An 18,525-nucleotide genomic window follows, 5' to 3' on the forward strand; every position below is an offset into this window, starting at 1 on the left:
GTGACTGGTGCAGAAAGAGACTGGTATAGGTTGTCAAAGCTAGACGATATGTTTAAGAGTCATCTACAGGGAGGCAATAAAGCAAGCTGTGGAAGTAGATGAGATCAATAAGGGCAAAGAGTAGAGAAAGAAGACAGTCTGAAGACATAGCCAGGTATGCTTGTTTTAGCGGCATGAGGAAAGAGAGAGGAACCCTTGAAAGAAACAAAGACTATGTTGCTGGGAGGGTCAGATGAAGATCCAAGACAGTGGAATCTCCCTGCCTCTTTATTCTAAACGATTGGTGAGAAATGAGTTTTGAACAATGGAGCTAGTGAACTGTTCTCCAGAAAGTTTTCTCCTAGCCTGTGACAGTACCATTAACATGGAATAACCACTTTAGTCATATTGAATTACCAACAGTGCTTACAGGCCAACACTCCCCAGGGATCGAGCACAAACAATTTTCAGTGGAAAGCAAAGCTGTTTAACGTTTCAAAATAGCAAAATTGATTTCATGTTAAAAAAAAAAATCCAGGCAACAGCTGGAGCTTCTAAGAACGTTTAGAAATGGGCCCTGTGTCAAGTAAAGCAGTTGATTCTCAGTAGAGATTGTGTACTTTTAAAACATTTGAATTCATCGAGTGAATCTTTGTATGGGCTAATGATGTAATATGACATAAATCAAGTTTAATTCAGTTCCTACAAAAAGGCAAACTATGCTTCAATGTATCTTTGTATTTCTGGGAATGAATATATAAACGCTTGTACCTACAAAAATGACAGGGAAGCTGTATACCAAATCAACTGGGATTCTCTTTAGGAAATAGGCTTATGAGTGATTAAATTGTTATGCTTCATGCTTTTCAATATTTTCCAAAATTATTACAATAAAATCTCATCAATTTTGAAACATAAAAAATGCTATTTAAAATGAAATAAAGCAATGCATGGTCTATGAGACTTCCAAGAAAGGAAAGTAAAAACCATACCTCACTATGGTTTATTTTACCATGAAGTACTATGAAAATGACTTGTCAATAAATGATCAATATATTTAAGAATCACCTACAGGGAGGAAATAAAGCAAGCTGTGGAAATAGATGAGCTCAATAAGGGCAAAGAGTAGAGAAAGAAGAGAGTCCTGGATAGATAAGAAGTCAGGAAAATAAAATACTGTATGTTATAAACTGAAAACCCTTAATGTCTAAACTACACAGTCAATCTATTAAAGTTATTGCTGGGATTTTAAGGATTGGCTTTTAGAGTTTGTATATAATTCAATAGATCCTCGAAAGGGACAGAGGCCTCCACACAGAAGAAAGTTTTCTCAAATAAAAGGTCATCTGATGAGTGCCAGGTTAATCCATAAGGGTCCATTGCATTGCAATTTCTCTAGTAGAAAGCTGTCTGCTAGCCTGTGGCACGACCATTAATGTGGCATAACCACTTTAATCAAACCAGATTGCCAACAATGCTTATAGGCAACACTCTCCAGGAGGACAGCACAAACACAGGAGATTCTGCAGCTGCCAAGGAGGGAATCCCAGAAGGCCCAGGATGTGGGCTGCATTGATGTAGATGAGTCATGGTCTCTGGCTGATGAATAAATCACCTTAGCAATGCTAAGGGGTCCGTGAGGACTGGCAATGAGATTTTCAGGATGTACTAATGATGTAAAATGATACAAATGAAATTGAACTGAGTACAGCTTGTGCTTTGATGGGTTCTGGTTTAGGCCTGTTCAATCAATAGGGCCCTTCTAGCAGTGAGAGAAAGGAGGAAAAACAGAGCCAGTAAGTCTTGTATTTGTTTCAAAACTATGTTATTTCTCAAACTATCCTGTCTTCATCCTGCCCCACATTGGCCACAAAAGCTGAAACAGAGTTTTAATCATTTGAGATTAGAGAGAGAAAATTTACCAGTTTCAATCCTGTTATCAACATCAGCATTGACTTTTGATGCAGAGCTCTCATCTGTCACACAGTTTTTCATTGTCTTCTCCCTAGAGCTGCCACATAGAATAATTTATTTAAAACTCGAAAGAAGCCTTCTGAGATCACCAGTAAATGCTATTTAGGAAACACTAATTCATGGTGACCACATTTTAAAATGCTCTAGAACATATTAATTTCACAAATATTTCCTTTAAAGCCATTTTTTTAAATCACATTTTTACTGGGAATCGGAGAGAGAAGGATGCTATCGTTCAGCCTTTAAGGTATGAAAGCCAGAAAACTCAGAACTTAGACACTCTGTTTTCTTGACACAAATTTAGGTCTGGATGATTGAAGGAATAAGATAGTTTATTTTGAATTAAAAAACTCAGGACACAGAATGGAAGGTTCTGCTGCCAAGAAGTATAGTGGAGACAACTATAGCATTAGTTAGAAAACAGACAAGAAAGGCAGGTGTTTGCACGTGACTGATGTCCTCTAGTCAGATTGGGAAGTACAGTAAGCACAGACAACTAGACTATGAGCCAGGCACTTTACACCCACCATTTCATTTAGTCATAAAAGCTCCCCTATTATCTATTATCTCCACTTATAGACTGGGGGAACTGGGACTCAGAAAGGCTTGAAAAAAACTTGAACCCAAGGTTGGAGAGCTTGTAAAATAATACTGGGCACTTGAGTAACATTTTACCCCTGGTTTTGCAATCATTATATGATAATAGAAATATGATGGTACTAATTATTTGCCTTACTAGAAAGTTTATTCGGTTATACATTAATTCCTCTCTGTATTTCTATCGTAAACTGAATATCCTAATGCATTTAAAATGGTAATTAGTTTACAAAATATATATAAATAATTTTTTAGAAGCATCCTATTTCGTTCTACTGCAGAATGAACTTTATATAAATTAACCTCAATACACCTGACTTCAAAAACAGAGAACTAAAAAGAAAATAGGAAACTAAGGATGCTCTCTGAGGGTTATATTATAAAACATATTAATATAATGGATTCAGAGCAGAGATAGGCAAAGTCACTGGAAAAGAGAAGGATCTCGGGTCAAGAGGCATTGACTTCTTTCATTCATTCATCATTCAACAAATCATTTCTTAGCACCTTATATGTGCCAGACACTGTTCTAGGCACTAGGGACACTTTATAAACAAAACAAGCAAGGTCTTTGCTCTCCGGGAGCTTATGTTCTAGTGGAGAGGAAAGGTAATAAACAAGCAAACAAATAAAAAACTCATTTGGGGAAAGAATAAAATTGCGGCGATATGTTCATGACATTAAATTTAAAATAGTATGTAGAGGAAGCAATTACTATAAAGTAAATATGTATTTATTAATTTTTAATAGATTTACATGTTATATACTATTAAATAATATTGTTATATATAAACATACACACATACATATATCTAAGACTAAAAGGATATTTACCATAATATAACTAGCGTTTATTTCTGGGGAGTGGGATTATGACTCACTATTTTATTCCTTGTTTTTTTGTGTGTACTTTTCAAATTCTCAACAATAAACATGCATTACTTTTAACTTCAGAAAAAAATATTAAGAGCTATATCTACATGTGTCTATAGGTACACAGATGTCTGGAAGGATGTATACCAAATATTGTTAGTAGTTAACTCTTGGTAGCAGAATATGGGGTGATTTTGACATTTTTCAACTGTACTTTTCTATATTATTTAAATTGCTTGTAATGGACTTCTATTTTTCAAAAATAATAAAGCTACTTTAAAAAAGCGGGCATTTTGGGGTAGAAGATACAGTACCTTATTTTGACAGGAGTTTAGTATCAAAGAGTAGAAAAATCTACCACTCAGATATGTTAGAGCTTCAATGTCTGTTTGCTTTTTGTTTTGTAGAGAAATATTTCTCTTATCATCCTTTAACAAATTTATCTCTAATAACCCTGCCCATAGTAACTAATTTTCCTAATTCAATAGGAAAAGACTATGTACTGATTTATAACTCTATCAAGAAAGGGTATATAAACATTTATGGATGACAAATTATCTCACAGTATATCTATCTATAAGCTTTGAACAACAACTTTACAGAATTTACAACAATTATATCCAAAGCAGACCCAATAGTTTAACAAAGCAGGAATGTTCCCACTGAGGGCCAGATTCTCATCCCACATAAACCACAATATGTTGAATATATACTTTTATTTCTGATCTGAGGATTCTTACAACTTGTGGAGATTTCTGCTAAAAAATGAGGAAAGTTAAGCAGGAATTCACTACTCTCTAAGTCCAGAGAATCAAACTAAAACATTTTTTGCAGTCTTCTTACCTTTTTTCCACCTCTAAAAGAAAATTTTCACTGTTGCCCAACTGACTAAAATGCAGCTTGGCAGCTTTTCTCTCACTTTCTCGTACGGCTCTGTCATCTGGAGGCAAAAACCGTGATCTGAGCATGTTTCTTTTTTGGAGTAAACAGTAGTGAATCAGAAAACTATATTCACAGAGTAAAAACCAAAGACCAGTCTTATGTTTTGTTAGAGACAGGTCACAAAATAATGCTATTATGTTGTCACTGGAGCAAGTAGTAACTCAGGGAGACTACTTGATACCATAGCAACAATTGCCACATAGGTGTAACTACCCCTGCAGGAAAGGAGAGCCCAGGCAGCAAACAATCCAAATGGCCCAATCATAAAGCTGAAAGTTACTCCGTTTCTGAAAGACTTCACTTAGTTTTCCTACAATAACTTTCCCAGGGGCATGTGAAATAGAATTTTATATCAATAAATGTATGCCCAACAATAAAATTATAAAGAAATACAGACTAGCTCATTTGAAGGAATATTTCTTGTTCCCTGCCAACAGAGTCCCAAAGATTTGTTGCATTCATTTGCTATTGCTAATACAGTTGCAAAGTTAGGGAACCTGAAAAAATAAATCTTCAACCTGGAAACTTTTTGTTGGGGAGGAAGTGGTGGTGAAACCATCAACTGAAGAAAACTAAAGCTGGAAGTAACTGATAAAATCATAGATTGTCATTCAATAAACAATTAAAGGACTCGTCATACATCCTGCCAACAAAAGAGTTACATAAATATTGACTAATAAACAAATATATCCTGCCAGTGCACAATCTGGGCCAACATCCAAAAGGTAAGGAGGCAGCTGGTTTAAAGTGAGATTCTGGGGCAAGGAACAGGGGAGGAGGGTCTCACCCAGTTTCTCCAGAGTTTGTAGTGTGTACACAGCAAAGAGCCTATAATCTGTATCTTTCCGGACAACAGGATTGAGTCTCAAATCTAGTTCTTTGAGGAAGGGTAAAGGCTGTAGGCGGGACACTTCCACTAATGAAGGAATGTTGTTATAATATAAATTCAGGTCTTGGAGTGAACATAAATACTGGATGCCCTGTAAAGAAAAGACCACATTATGAAACTGCACATTGAAAGGGACTAGGAATCTCACAAATAAAGGTGGAATATATATATATATATTGCTTTCCATCTTTAAACATGTAACCCAAGTCATCCAGGAGAAAGGCAGGGTTGAAACTCCCATTTAGTTTCCTGAGAATAAGAATACTGCAGCCCATGGGTAGTGAAAGTTCTATCTGTTAAATAGAACATTCCTTGATTTACAAGAGGAAGGGAGGCAGGCAAAGAGATGGTTCTGGGGGAGGAGAGGGGCATGGTTAAAAAAAAAAGTGTGTGTGTGTGTGTGTGTGTGTGTTGTGTCCTTATATCTCAGTGCGTCACTTTTAGGGTTAATGGATTATATAAAATAAAACAATGCTCTCTCCAGGTCTTCCCTTCTGGACCAGTCTGGAATCCCTCCTGTCGTTGTTTCCCCTTTCAGAGTTACTGCTACCACACCAGCAAGTTCTTCCTTCCTCAGTTCTCTTTCTGTGGATTGAGCAACCCACCCTTCCTTTATCTGGCAACAATAGGATTAGGGCTGGGAAACTCATAGGAAAAGCCACAATCTTCCTCCTATGCTGAAACCTACGGTACTGCTGAAGATCATCGTAATTTTCATGCGTTTGGCTAGTTAGCTGCTTTTGCCCAACACTAAATTTCAGGACAATACTTAGAAACACGTATATATACATGTATAATCATATCCTTTTAGTAGTAAAAATGCTTACCACCAAAGGAACTCTGTCATTGAGAGTTATTTCAGAAAGGTAAAATTATTTTCTATCGTGTATTTATGAAATAATGTTTTTATTCTTCCCTCATTTAAGATTGCCATTTTCTTATTGCAGGCAATTTAGAAAACTCAAAGATATATACAAAACCTTTCCAAATGGAACCCTTTTACACTTTGATGCATTTCTTTCTGGCTTTATCCAATTCCATTAACTTTTATATTATGAAAGGGCCTGTGGTTAGAACAGTTATCAGTGCCTTTGGCCCCTGGGGACAGTACACCATTAGGACTGTCTTTAAATGTGTCTACTGCCCCAGCTCCAGTCATCTTTTAATGTCTGTTAGTGTAAAAGTCAAGGAAATGACTTCTAACATCCTCTCACTTTCCCCAGTTGGCATGAATTCATATATTCCCCAAAGTTACACCAGAAATAATCACAAAACATTTTCCCCCTGGAAAAACTAAGTAAAATGATACAGAGTGGCTAGAGATAAATATATGCAGATAAATCATAGATGAAAAAAAAAAAAAGAGAAAACTAACATTTACTAAGTGCTTCCTATGTACCAAGTACTGTATGTACCAGGAGTCTCACATATGTTATATGTGATTACATATGCTAATTTGGTTAACCTTCACAACAGTTTTTTTGACCCATTTTGTAGAAATGAAAAGAAAGAACTCATAAAAACAAATTACAGCAATGTTCACTGAAAGTCTTTAGCCTGAAAAAGAACAAACAAATAAAACTATATGTGAAAAAAGGAGACCTAAGCAACTCTGAACTAATACTTTCTGAATCTGATGGGCCAAATACAAATGGGTGCTATCAAGCAGTCTAAAGCCCTAGAGTTTCTGCTTTTAGAGTCCTATGGTAGTTGGAAATTTGATCTTGCTTGGGCTTGTTTTTTTAAGGGCCCTTACTTTAGACCTTGAGTTGGGTCTGTCTTGTGTTGTTGAACAAATATCTTCTAAGAAGTACAAAATCGGCAGACTAACCCAGGAGATCATGAATTAATCCTACATCTAGCACCTGAGAGTCTTTCACCTTCTTCGGTCTTGTAAAGAAGGGCTTTATCAAGACAGGGACATACCTGGGCAAAACGGGAACATGTGGAAGAAGCACCATTTGGGGGTCTACCAAAAAGAAAACAAAACTTTCCTCTCTGTGTATGCATGCTTACGCCTGTAGAGCTCTGGATGTGTTTACTAGGCCTCGCACATTCTGCTCACTCCTGTTCCTGCCTAATCTCCTACACAGTCCTCTGCTCCACCATCCCCTGACCTGGTAATTTTTCTGTTTTCAAGATCACCATTTCCTCCTCCTCCTTGAAAACATCCATAGTACAAGTCAGTCCAGGGTTTTTCATGTGTCTTCCATGTACCAACAATCAGCAATATCCCCTGGGTATGTCCTAAGCCCACCTCAGACCTTACTAACTCAGAATCTCCCTCAGAGTAGGGGCTAAGAATCTGTACTTTCATTAGGTGCTTCTCCTTTTTTTTGCACACGTTAAAATCTGTACTAACACCTTGCGATAGTTTAATACAGTTTCCTTGAGTACAAAAGAAATTTTCCCCAATATTTTATAATAAAAAAATTCAAACAGAGCAAAGTTGAAAGAATTTTACAGTAAAGAATAAAATTTAGTTTGGAAATATTTAAAAGGAAGATCCTATATTCCTCAGGCTGACATTATCAATCTCTTATTTCTTCCCATCAAAAAATAAGTAAATTGGGCTGAACTGGCAGGGCATAGAATACAGAACTTACTTACCTTCAGGCTAGTGATCAAATTTCTTGATAAATCTAAGGACCGGAGGTTTTTAAAATTTCTGAAGGCATCACCTATGGAATGGATTTTTCCAGCATAAGATCCCTGCAATGAAAGAGACTCCACCAGTTCTGAAAAGAGATCAGCAGTAGATGTATTATGACCTCCGCCTGGATAAAGAGCAGAGGCAGTGAAAATAGGCCATCCTTCCTCCCGTATCCCATCTGTGAAAGGCCCTCCATCCAAGGCTCATAAGATCAGATCTTCCTTTTAAAAGCAGCAATCCAGTCTAATCCAGTCATACCAAACCTTGGTTTTACAGAACCCTTGGGTTTCTCTAATTACCCTGAAGGATGTAGTAAAAGTCTCCAAAAGTTCTCAAAACAAAATTTTAAAAGAAATTCAGATATCCCACTGCAATGATTTAGCCCTATAGATAATACTCACAAGATTTTGCCAGGATATATAATATATGTTATACTACAAGGATTCAGTTGCAGAAAGGTTTTAGGAAGAAAGAAAGGGAGGGAGGGAGGGAGGGAGGGAGGGAGGGAGGGAAAGAAAACTGTCAAAGGGTCCATCAATAGGAGAGTAGAACTAGATATCTTAAATAACAATATATTGATATAATGGACAATGTACTATATCTGTGATCCTGTACAAGTCATTTAACTTCTCTGTGCATTAGTTTCCTCATCTGTTAAATGAAAATAATCACTGTACTTAACTCATAAGGTGTTGTAGGATTAAACGAATATATGTACAAAACTGAGAATATACCTACCAGACACATGGTGAGTGATGTATATATGTATGTGTTATTGAATGTTATGCAGTCATTAAAAAGAATGAGGTCAATTTGTAAGTGCTCATATGGAAAGATCTCCAAGACATTAAGTGAGGGGAAAATGTTACTGTGTGTGTGTGTGTGTGTGTGTGTGTGTGTGTGTGTGTGTGTGTGTGAGTGTGTGTGTGTATGTGTGTGTAACTGTGTAGATAGATACACTGATGTGTCAACTAAACTTCTAACAGCACTGAAGAGAGGAGAATCTCAAAATTGTCAATAGGAACTCACTGGCAAGTGTGTGATGGGCCAAACAGAATAACAATCAAAACTGGAAGGAGGTTCTGCAGGATCCAATTTGTAAGTGAGTGCCAGGGGACTGTATTAAAATAAGGTCTTAAGGTGCTGGAGCAGTCTGAACCCTATAAATTCTAAAAAATAATAAACTGAAGATCCCTTTCAAGATAATACCCACACCAGGGAGAAATCAGTGGGAGTAGAGTCCACATTGAATGGGACAGAGAAATAGATTCAAGGAAAGGGAAAGTCCATATACAAGTGTGGGAGGGAAGCAAAGATGTCAGACCTCAGGAAGCATATTTTTTCAGTACTTTGTGAATACAACAGAAGCGGTAATTCCAAAACCTTAAAACTAGGAAAGCTATTCTACCCACTCTTCTCATCTAAAAGTATAGGAAAATTTACTGCACTTAAACAGCCACAGAAAAGGATTACAGTCAAATTTTATATGAGGTTATTAAAAGAAAAAAGAACACAATAACATCCCTAAAGAATGAAAGCACTATAGAAAGTTACATCCACAAAATAAATTAAAATTGTAAACTTAATATTTCCAAACAAGCTAAAAGATATTGTAACAAAATGCAGCAGTTCTCAAAGTATGGGTCCCTAGACACCTGGAGGTCCTTGAGACATGTATAGGGGGCCACAAAATCAAAACTATTCAAAAAATTATTTCCTAATAATATTAAAATGTTAATTAGATTTTCACTGTGTTGACTTTTGCAATTATGGAGCAAAAACAAAAACTACTGGGGCCTTAGGGTGAATCAGGGCAGTAGCATCAAATTTCATTCATAGTCACTGTATTCTTCACCAGTGTATGCTTGCACTTTTTTTTAAGAAGCCAGTTACACTTAAAAATGCCCTTGAAAAAGCAGTAAAAATGGCTAATTTTAGTAAATCTTGACCATTGAGTACATGTCTTTTTTATATTGTGTGACTAAATGGGAAGTATGAATGAAGTACTTCTGCCTGATACTGAAGTATAGTGGATGCCTCGAGGAAAAACATTTGTGTGAATTTTGAGATGCCAGCTGAACTAGCCACTTTTTTATGGAATACCATTTTTAGTTGAAAAAACCGGACAAACTATGGCTATTCAGACCTGATATTTGGCAGAAATTTTCTTGAAAATAAGCAAAGTGAGGCTGTCATTTCAAGAAATCAACTGATAATTATTGTCAATTTTAACATTTGAGCTTCCAAGCAGAAATTAGAATTTTGGAAAACTTGTATCTGCCACCATGAACTTGACAGTTTCCCAATACTTAAAGACTTTTAAAATGAGATTGGTGATACTATTAACAAACACGATTTTTAAATGTTATATAATGAAATTTATCAACATTTGGAAGATCGATATAACTCAGCAAGTTAATATTTTTCAAATGACCAATGCCTGATGTTACAAAATTATGCATGGGTAAAAGATCCATTTACATGCAAGATATACCAATGGATTTTAATGTAACAGAGTGCAAAAAGTTCATTGATAAAGTTTTAGATTCTACATACAAATAAACTTTAAGAAATTACCATTTGCCCAGTTTTAATGTCACATCAGTGAAGAATATCCACAATTATCTTAAAACACTATGAAAATACTCCTTCCAGTTCCAACTATATAAATATTGTTTTGTAAGTTTTCTAATGTGTCTAATGTTATGGTAAAACAACATACCCTAACAGATTTACTACAGAAGCAGATATGAGAATCTGGCTGTCTTCAATTAAGACATTAAAAAGATTTCTATATAAAATAATTCCATTCTTCTCACTAATTTTATTTTTATTTTGGGAAATATAGTTATTTTTCAAAAATATTATTTATGTTAACATATAATGGGTATGTTAGTGTTACCTTTTAATGAGTTAATAAATAAATATTTTTAATTTTTCTCAGTTTCAATTTCTAATAGGGTAAATATTAGTAAATATAGTCCACATTACTAAAAGCTCTTTGAAGTCCTCAAATTTAAGAATGTAAAGAAATCCTGAGACCAAAAAGTTTGAAAATTGCTGGAAAATATAAATTAGGATTAGAAAACTTAGAAAAGATTATTGGAAAGAAAAGGAAGATTTGAAAATAGAGAAGCCAGAACTCAAGAAATAATAAAAATAAAAGGTCATTTCAGAAATAAAGACCATAACAAAAACAATCAAACAAACCATAGAACAATTCCACTTCTAGGTCTATATCCAAAAAAATTGAAAGCAAGGACTCAACAGACATTTGTACACCCGTGTTCATAGCAGCATTATTCATAATAGCCAAAAGGTGGACAAAATGCAAATGTTCATTGATGGGTGAATAGATAAACAAAATGTGGTATATATATACAGTGAAATTTTATTCAGCCTTAAAAAGGAAGAAAATTCTGACATATGCTACAACATAGATGAACCCTGAAGACATTACACTAAATGAAATAAGTGAGACACAATGGGACAAGTATTGTATGGTTCCATTTATATGAGGTACCTAGAACAGTCAAATTCATAGAGACAGAAAGTAGCATGATGGTTGCCAGGGGCTGATGGTAGGTGGGAATACGGAGTTATTGTTTAAAGAGTACAGAGTCTCAGTCTGGGAAGATGAAAAAGCTCTGGATATGGATGGTGATAGTTGCAAAACAATGTGAATGTACTTAATGCCCCTGAACTAAACACTTAAAATGGTAAGTTCTATGTTACGTATACTTTACCATATTTTTTTTAAAGTAGAGCATGTCTTAAAATGAATATATGGGAAGGGAGACTTTTTTTAAGATTAAAAAAATGAAGTAGAATATAGTCACATAATGGAATAATACTCAGGAATATAAAAGAATGATGCACACAACATCCGAAACATTATATTGAAAGACGCCAGACACAAGAGTATATACTGTATGCTTCTAGTTGTACGAAATTCAAGAACAGGCGAAACAATCCATGGTGGTAGAAATTAGGACAGTAACTGACTTTAGGGGGAGAGAATTGACTGGAAAAACGAGGAGGGAACTTTCTGGGATAATAAACGTTCTATACCTTCACTGGGATGTTGGTTACATGGGTAAATATTTTTGTCAAAACTCAAATCATATATCTGATGAGGGATTAATATTTAGACTACATAAAGAATTCCTACAACTCCCCCCCGCCCAAATAAACAGCTAATTAATGGGTAAACGATTTGAATAGACATTTCTCCAAAGAAGATATACAAATGGCCAACAAACCCATGAAAAGATGCTCAACATCATTAGTTATTAGGGAAACGTAAATCAAAACCACAGTGAGATACCACTTCATACCCTCTAATTAAAAAATAAAAAAGGAAGAAAAATTATTACCATTGGTGACGATGTAGAGAAATTGGAATCCTCATACATCTGGAGGGAATGTAAAATGGTACAGCCACTACGGAAAACAGTTTGGCAGTTCTTCAATAAGTTAAATATAGAATTTACCATATAACACAGCAATTCCACTCCCAGGTATATACCCAATAATTGAAAACGTATTCAAAAAAGAAGTTGTACACAAATGTTCATAGAAGCATCGTTCACAGTATCTAAAATGTGAAAACAACCCAAATGTCCATTAGAGGATGACTGGATAAACCAACAGTGATATATATCCATACAATGAATATTAGCCATAAGAAGGCATGATGTTCCAGCAAGTTATTAGGTTGGTGCAAAAGTAATTGTGGTTTTTGCAATTTTTAACCTTTTAAACCACAATTACTTTTGCACCAACCTAATATTTTGTAGATATCAACTGATTCTAAAGTTTATGTGGAGACACAAAACACCCAGAATATCCAATACAACACTGAAGAAGAAAAACAAAGTCAGAGGACTGATACTATGTAACCTCAAATCGTACTATAGAGCTATAATAATCAATAGGGTGTGGTGTTGGGGGGAAAAAAGACAAATAGATCAATGGATAGAATTAGAGAGCCCAGAAATAGACCCACACAAATACAGCCCACTGATCTTTGACAAATAAGCAAAGGTAATTCAGTGGAAAAAAAGATAGTCTTTCAAAAAACGGTACTAAAAAAACTGGATATCCACATGCCAAAAAAAAAAAAAAAAAAAAAGGCATCTAGACACAGACGTCACAACTTCCACAAAAAATTAACTCAAAATGGATCCAAAATACAAAATTATAATACTTCTAAAAGAATACAGGAGAAAATCTAGGTGAGCTTGGTTGTTGGCAATAAGTTTTTAATACAACACTAAAAATCATAAACCATGAAATAAAAATTTGAGAAGTGGGACTTCATTAAAATGTAAAACTTCTGCTCTGCAAAAGGCACTGTTAAGAGTATGACAAAACAAGACAGAGTGGAAGAAAATACATGCAAAAAGCATATCTAAAAAAAGGACAGGTATCCAAAATATACAAAGAACTCTTAAGACTCAATTAAAAAAATAGGCAAAAGACCAGAACATACAACTTGCCAAAGAAGATATATAAATGGCAAAACAAATAAAACCTATGAAAAGATGCTCAACATCATAAGTCATTAGGAAATTGCAAACTAAAACAATGAGATAGCACTACACACTTATTAGAACGACCAAAACCCAAAACACTGACAACGCCAAATGTTGGTAAGGATGTAGGATGTTATAGTCTGCTTGGGCTGCTATAACAAAATACCACAGACTGCATGGCTTATAAACAACAAACATTTATTTCTCACAGTTCTGGAGGCTGGAAGTTCAAGATCAGGGCGCCAGCATGATTAGGTTCTGGTGAAAGACTTCTTCCAGCTCCTTCTCACTGTGTCCTCCCATGGTGGAAGAAGGCAAGGGACCTTTCTTTCTGCCCTCTTTTGTAAGGCCATTGCTCTCTTTTATGAGGCTCTGCCCTCATGACCTAATCACCTCCCAAAAGTTCACCTCATGATACCATCACAATGGGTGCTAGGATTTCAACATATGAATTGGCAGATGGGGGACACAAATATTCAGACCATCAGCATGGGGCAACAGGAACTCCCATTCATTGCTAGTGGGAATGCAAAGGTGTAGCCACTTTGGAAGATAGTTTGGCAGTTTCTTACAAAGCTAAACACAGTTTACCATATGAGTTAGCAATTAGCACTTTGGTATTTTCTCAAGTGAGTTGAAATTTATGTCCACACAGAAACCAGTACTTGAGTGTTTAGAGCAGCTGTATTCGTAACTGTCAAAACTTAGAAGCTACAAAGGTGTCCTTTAATAGGTAAATGGATAAACAAACGATGGTACATCCACACAGTGGAATATTATTATTCAGTAATAAAAAGAAATGAGCTACCAAACCACAGAAAGACATAGAGGAATCTCAAATACATTGCTAAGTGAAAGAAGCCAGTCTGAAAAAGTCCATACTCTATGATTCCAACTATGTGACATTCTGAAAACAGTAAAAAGATCAATGGTTGCCAGGGGTTCAACAGGGAAGGGAGGGTAAATAGGTGAGCACAGAGGATTTTTAGGGCAGGGAAACTATTCCGTTTGATATAGTGGGCACGTGACAACCCATAGAGCTGTACAACACAAAAAGTGAACCGTAATGTAAACTATAGACTATAGTTAATAATAATGTATTAATATTGTTTCATCAATCATAACATACCACAGTAATGAAAGATATAAATAACAAGATATAAATAACGATGGCTCAGTTGGTTAGAGCTCGAGCTCTGAACAACAGGGTTGCAGGTTCAATTCCCACATGGGCCAGTGAGCTGCGCCCTCCACAACTACATTGAAGAAAACGAGCTGCCACTGAGCTTCCAGATGGGTGGCTGGATGGCTCAGTTGGTTAGAGCATGAGCTCTCTACAACAAGGTTGCCAGTTCAATTCCCTCCATAGGATGGCTGGCTGTGGCCCCTGCAACTAAAGATTGAAAACGGCAACTGGACTTGCGCCCTCGACAACTAGATTGAAGGACGACTTGAAGCTGATGGGCCCTGGAGAAGCACACTGTTCCCCAATATTCCCCAATAAAATATATATATTTAAAAAAGATATAAATAACATGGGAAACTGTGGGGGAACATGGGGGAAGACGTGAAGGGGAAAGAGTACATGAAACACTCTGTACTTTCTGCTCGATTTTTCTGTACACCTAAAACTGCTTTTAAAAGTATAGTCTGTTAATTTTTAAAAAAGAAATACACTACCCATACATGCTAAAATATGGATGAACCTTAAAAATATCATGCTAAGTGTAAGAAGCCAGACACGAAAGGGCACATATTGAATAATTTGATTCATATGAAATAACCAGAACAGGCAAATCCATTGAGACAGAAAGTAGATTAGTGGTTGCTAGGGGCTGGGGGGAGCTGGAAATGAGGGGTGACTGCCAAAGGGGTGTGGGGTTTCTTTTTGGCTGATGAAAATGTTCTGGAACTAGATAGTGGTGATGGTTGCACAATGCACTAAGTAACAATGAATTACATACTTTAAATTTTATAGTATGTGAATTACATTTAAAAAAAGCAAAAACAATTTTTCCCCAGCTTGGAGGGCTGGTAGCATATTGGTAGCTCTGTAGTATGCAATAACTTAATACAGTGAAAGTCTGTTACCACGGGACAAAGGCTAAGGTCCATTATGATTTTCATTAGCGCCCTGCAGCACTTTTCATGCCTTTCACTGGAGTCTATTTTGAAGAGCAGACATTTTAACATTTTTAAAGGGAACAGTAATTATCATTCAAATGACAAACTGCCACAAGGACAGACGTTCTTTTATGATTCATATGAGGTGCAGGTCTTAAGAGGTTATGCATTCGGTTTTAATGTTTATAAAGAGAGCGAAGACAAATAGATCAGAGAACAAATCAAACATTGCACATCACAGATGTCAAGAGCAACAGAATAATTTTCCAATTTTAATATATGGGTTACATAACCCCAATGGGCTAAAACATGTTTTATTCATGAAAACAACAAATCAAGTAATCTCTCTATGGAAAACCATTTATAGCTCACTTGGAAATTAAGTTCATAATCTTTAATAAAGGTTGTTTATAATGATGATGAAAGAGTTTCAAATAAATAAAACTTAAAATAAAAAAGGCCTCATAAGTCAACCTGAAAGATCTCCCACTAAGCAAAGTTGGGACAAGTTCAGCATCAGTTATGATAATGACTGTAATGGATTGGAATACACCAAAAACATCTAAATCCATGAGTTTATGATATTAAGAAAACAAAATAACTCTCATTGGTCACCTTTGGAGGATGCTGAGGAAATAACTCATTTTTCCAAAAACCAGTAAATAAGATGAAAAAAATCAAGTATTTATCCTGCCTTTTCTATACAAACTATACATCAAGATAACCTAATAGTTGATATAAGGAAATTTCTTTTTATAGAAGTATTACAGCTAATAAAAATGAAAAAGAAAATTAGAAAATTATCATTTTGCAATCCCTAATAAATTAAGGATCCTAGGCAATCATATTCAATGGCTGATAATGTCACAAAAAGAACACCAGATATTATAAACTTCCTAACAGAAGTATAAAACATCACCAATGAAGTAGTATTGCAAAAAAACAAACAAAAAAGTCAAACCTGAATATGATCAAGCCTCAGTTAGCTACCAATTCATAGGGAACACAAGAAACAGGGGAAATGTTAAATATCTTAAAAATATCATGAGAAAAATCCAGATTGTAACAAATTATTCAGAACAAATAACCTAGTTTCTTCAAAAACAATAGAAAATGCAAGGAAAAAAGAAGGGGGAACCAATAGCTTGAATATTACTTAAGACAAATATCAACCAATTGCAATAAACTTTATATAGATCTTGATTTTTAAAAAAATTATAGGACAGTTGGGGAAATGAGAAAACCAGTTGGATATTTGATGATATTAAGAAATTACTGTTTGGGTTGGACGGATGGCTCAGTTGGTTAGAGCGTGAGCTCTGAACAACAGGGTTGCCAGTTCAATTCCCACATGGATGGTGGGCTGTGTCCCCTGCAACTAAAGATTAAAAATGGCAACTGGACTTGGAGCTGAGCTGCGCCCTCCACAACTAGGTTGAAGGACAATTACTTGGAGCTGACTTGTGCTAGACTTGTGCAACGACTTGTGCCCTGGAGAAACACACTGTTCCCCCGTATTCCCCAATAAACATTAAAAAAAAAAAAAAAAAAGAAATTACTGTTAAATATTTTCAGGTTTTATGTGCAATTTTTAAAAAAATTTTTATCTCTTGAAGATACATACTAAGATATTTATGGGTTAAATCATATACCTGGGATTTGCTTCAAAATAAACAGTGCAGAGGATTGGGGGTGGGTAGAGAGGTATAGATGAAAACCTGGCCATGAATTGATGATAACTGTTGAGGTAGGGGATGGAATCTCATTATTCTGTTGTCTCCACTCTTGTATATATTTGTGAATTGCCCTAGTACTGGGGGTGCCCAAAAAATGTATGAGGTCAGACAAGTTCACCAACTCATTCTAGAAAAAGTGCTACACACCTCATTGCTGAATATCATTATGATCACCTTCAAAGTACGCTCCTTGGGAAGCCACGCATTGACGCCAGCACCTAGTGTACGCTTCAAAGTAATTTTGGAACTCTTTTTCTGGAATGGCCATCAGAGCTGTTTTGGTATCACACTTGATGTCCTGAATGTCATCAAAATGTTTTCTTTTCAATATTTCCTTTATCTTCAGGTAAACAAAGAAGTCATCGGGGCCCAGATCAGGTGAGTAAGGAGGGTGTTCCAATACAGATATTTGTTTCCTGGCTACAAACTCCCTCACAGACAGTGCCGTTTGAGCTGGTGCATTGTTGTGATGCAAGAGTCATGAATTGTTGCCAAAAATTTCAGGTCGTCTAACTTTTTCATTCAGCCTTTTCAGCACATCCAAATAGTAAACATGCTTAGCTGTTTGTCCAGTGGGTACAAATTCATAATGAATAATCCCTCTACTATCAAAAAAGGTTAGCAACAGCATTGCAACAAGTTTGCAAACTTAATTGTCACACCTCTTATACACAGCTTGTATTCATTTGTTGTTATTGGTATATATTGAGTATTACAATTTTAATACAGTTTTTTCTTTCTTAAAATGTGTACACGTTTTTTTGGCACCTCTGTGTAATAAGTGATGTATGCTTATGTATAGAGAGAATATTTCTCAAAGCTACCCAAGATATTGGTAACAGCAACTGCCCTTGGGAAGAACAGAGTCAGGGCCAGGGAGGAGGGGGTCAAGACTTATTTTTACTGTGCAATTATTATATTACCCTTACAGTAAATTAACTAAATTATTTTTAAAGCAAAAAAATTACATAATTACATATTTTCCCTCTCTACCAAATAACTATCATCAGCCTACAAATATGCTCAAATACATCATATCTTTAAAAAATTTCTTGATCCCACATTATATCTTCCAGCTAACATTCAACTTCTTTATTCTCCTTTATAGCTAATTTCTCAGCAAATATTCTTACGTTCACTATCTCTTCTCCCTCATGTATCATTTCCTTTTCATCCCACTCTAATTTGGCTTCTCTCCTCCCCTACCTCCCCAAATTCCTT

At 35.6% G+C, this 18,525-nt stretch overlaps 1 protein-coding gene across 1 annotated transcript in view; it reads right to left on the minus strand.

Annotated features, from left to right (window-relative positions):
• The window catches only part of LRRC36 (leucine rich repeat containing 36), a 46,765-nt gene that overhangs the window by 25,032 nt on the left and 3,208 nt on the right, over positions 1 to 18,525 (minus strand). Inside the window, exons 2-5 of the mRNA XM_019755712.3 lie at positions 7,865 to 7,992; positions 5,153 to 5,345; positions 4,267 to 4,363; positions 1,902 to 1,990 (exon numbers count right to left, since the gene is read on the minus strand). Of these exons, the coding sequence (XP_019611271.3) occupies positions 1,902 to 1,990; positions 4,267 to 4,363; positions 5,153 to 5,345; positions 7,865 to 7,992 (507 nt within the window). The remainder of the gene's footprint in view (positions 1 to 1,901; positions 1,991 to 4,266; positions 4,364 to 5,152; positions 5,346 to 7,864; positions 7,993 to 18,525) is intronic.

This window comes from Rhinolophus sinicus, chromosome 8 (genome assembly GCF_057876585.1).
Source record: "Rhinolophus sinicus isolate RSI-liver-muscle chromosome 8, RSI-T2T, whole genome shotgun sequence".
NCBI classification, from domain to species: Eukaryota; Metazoa; Chordata; class Mammalia; order Chiroptera; family Rhinolophidae; genus Rhinolophus; species Rhinolophus sinicus.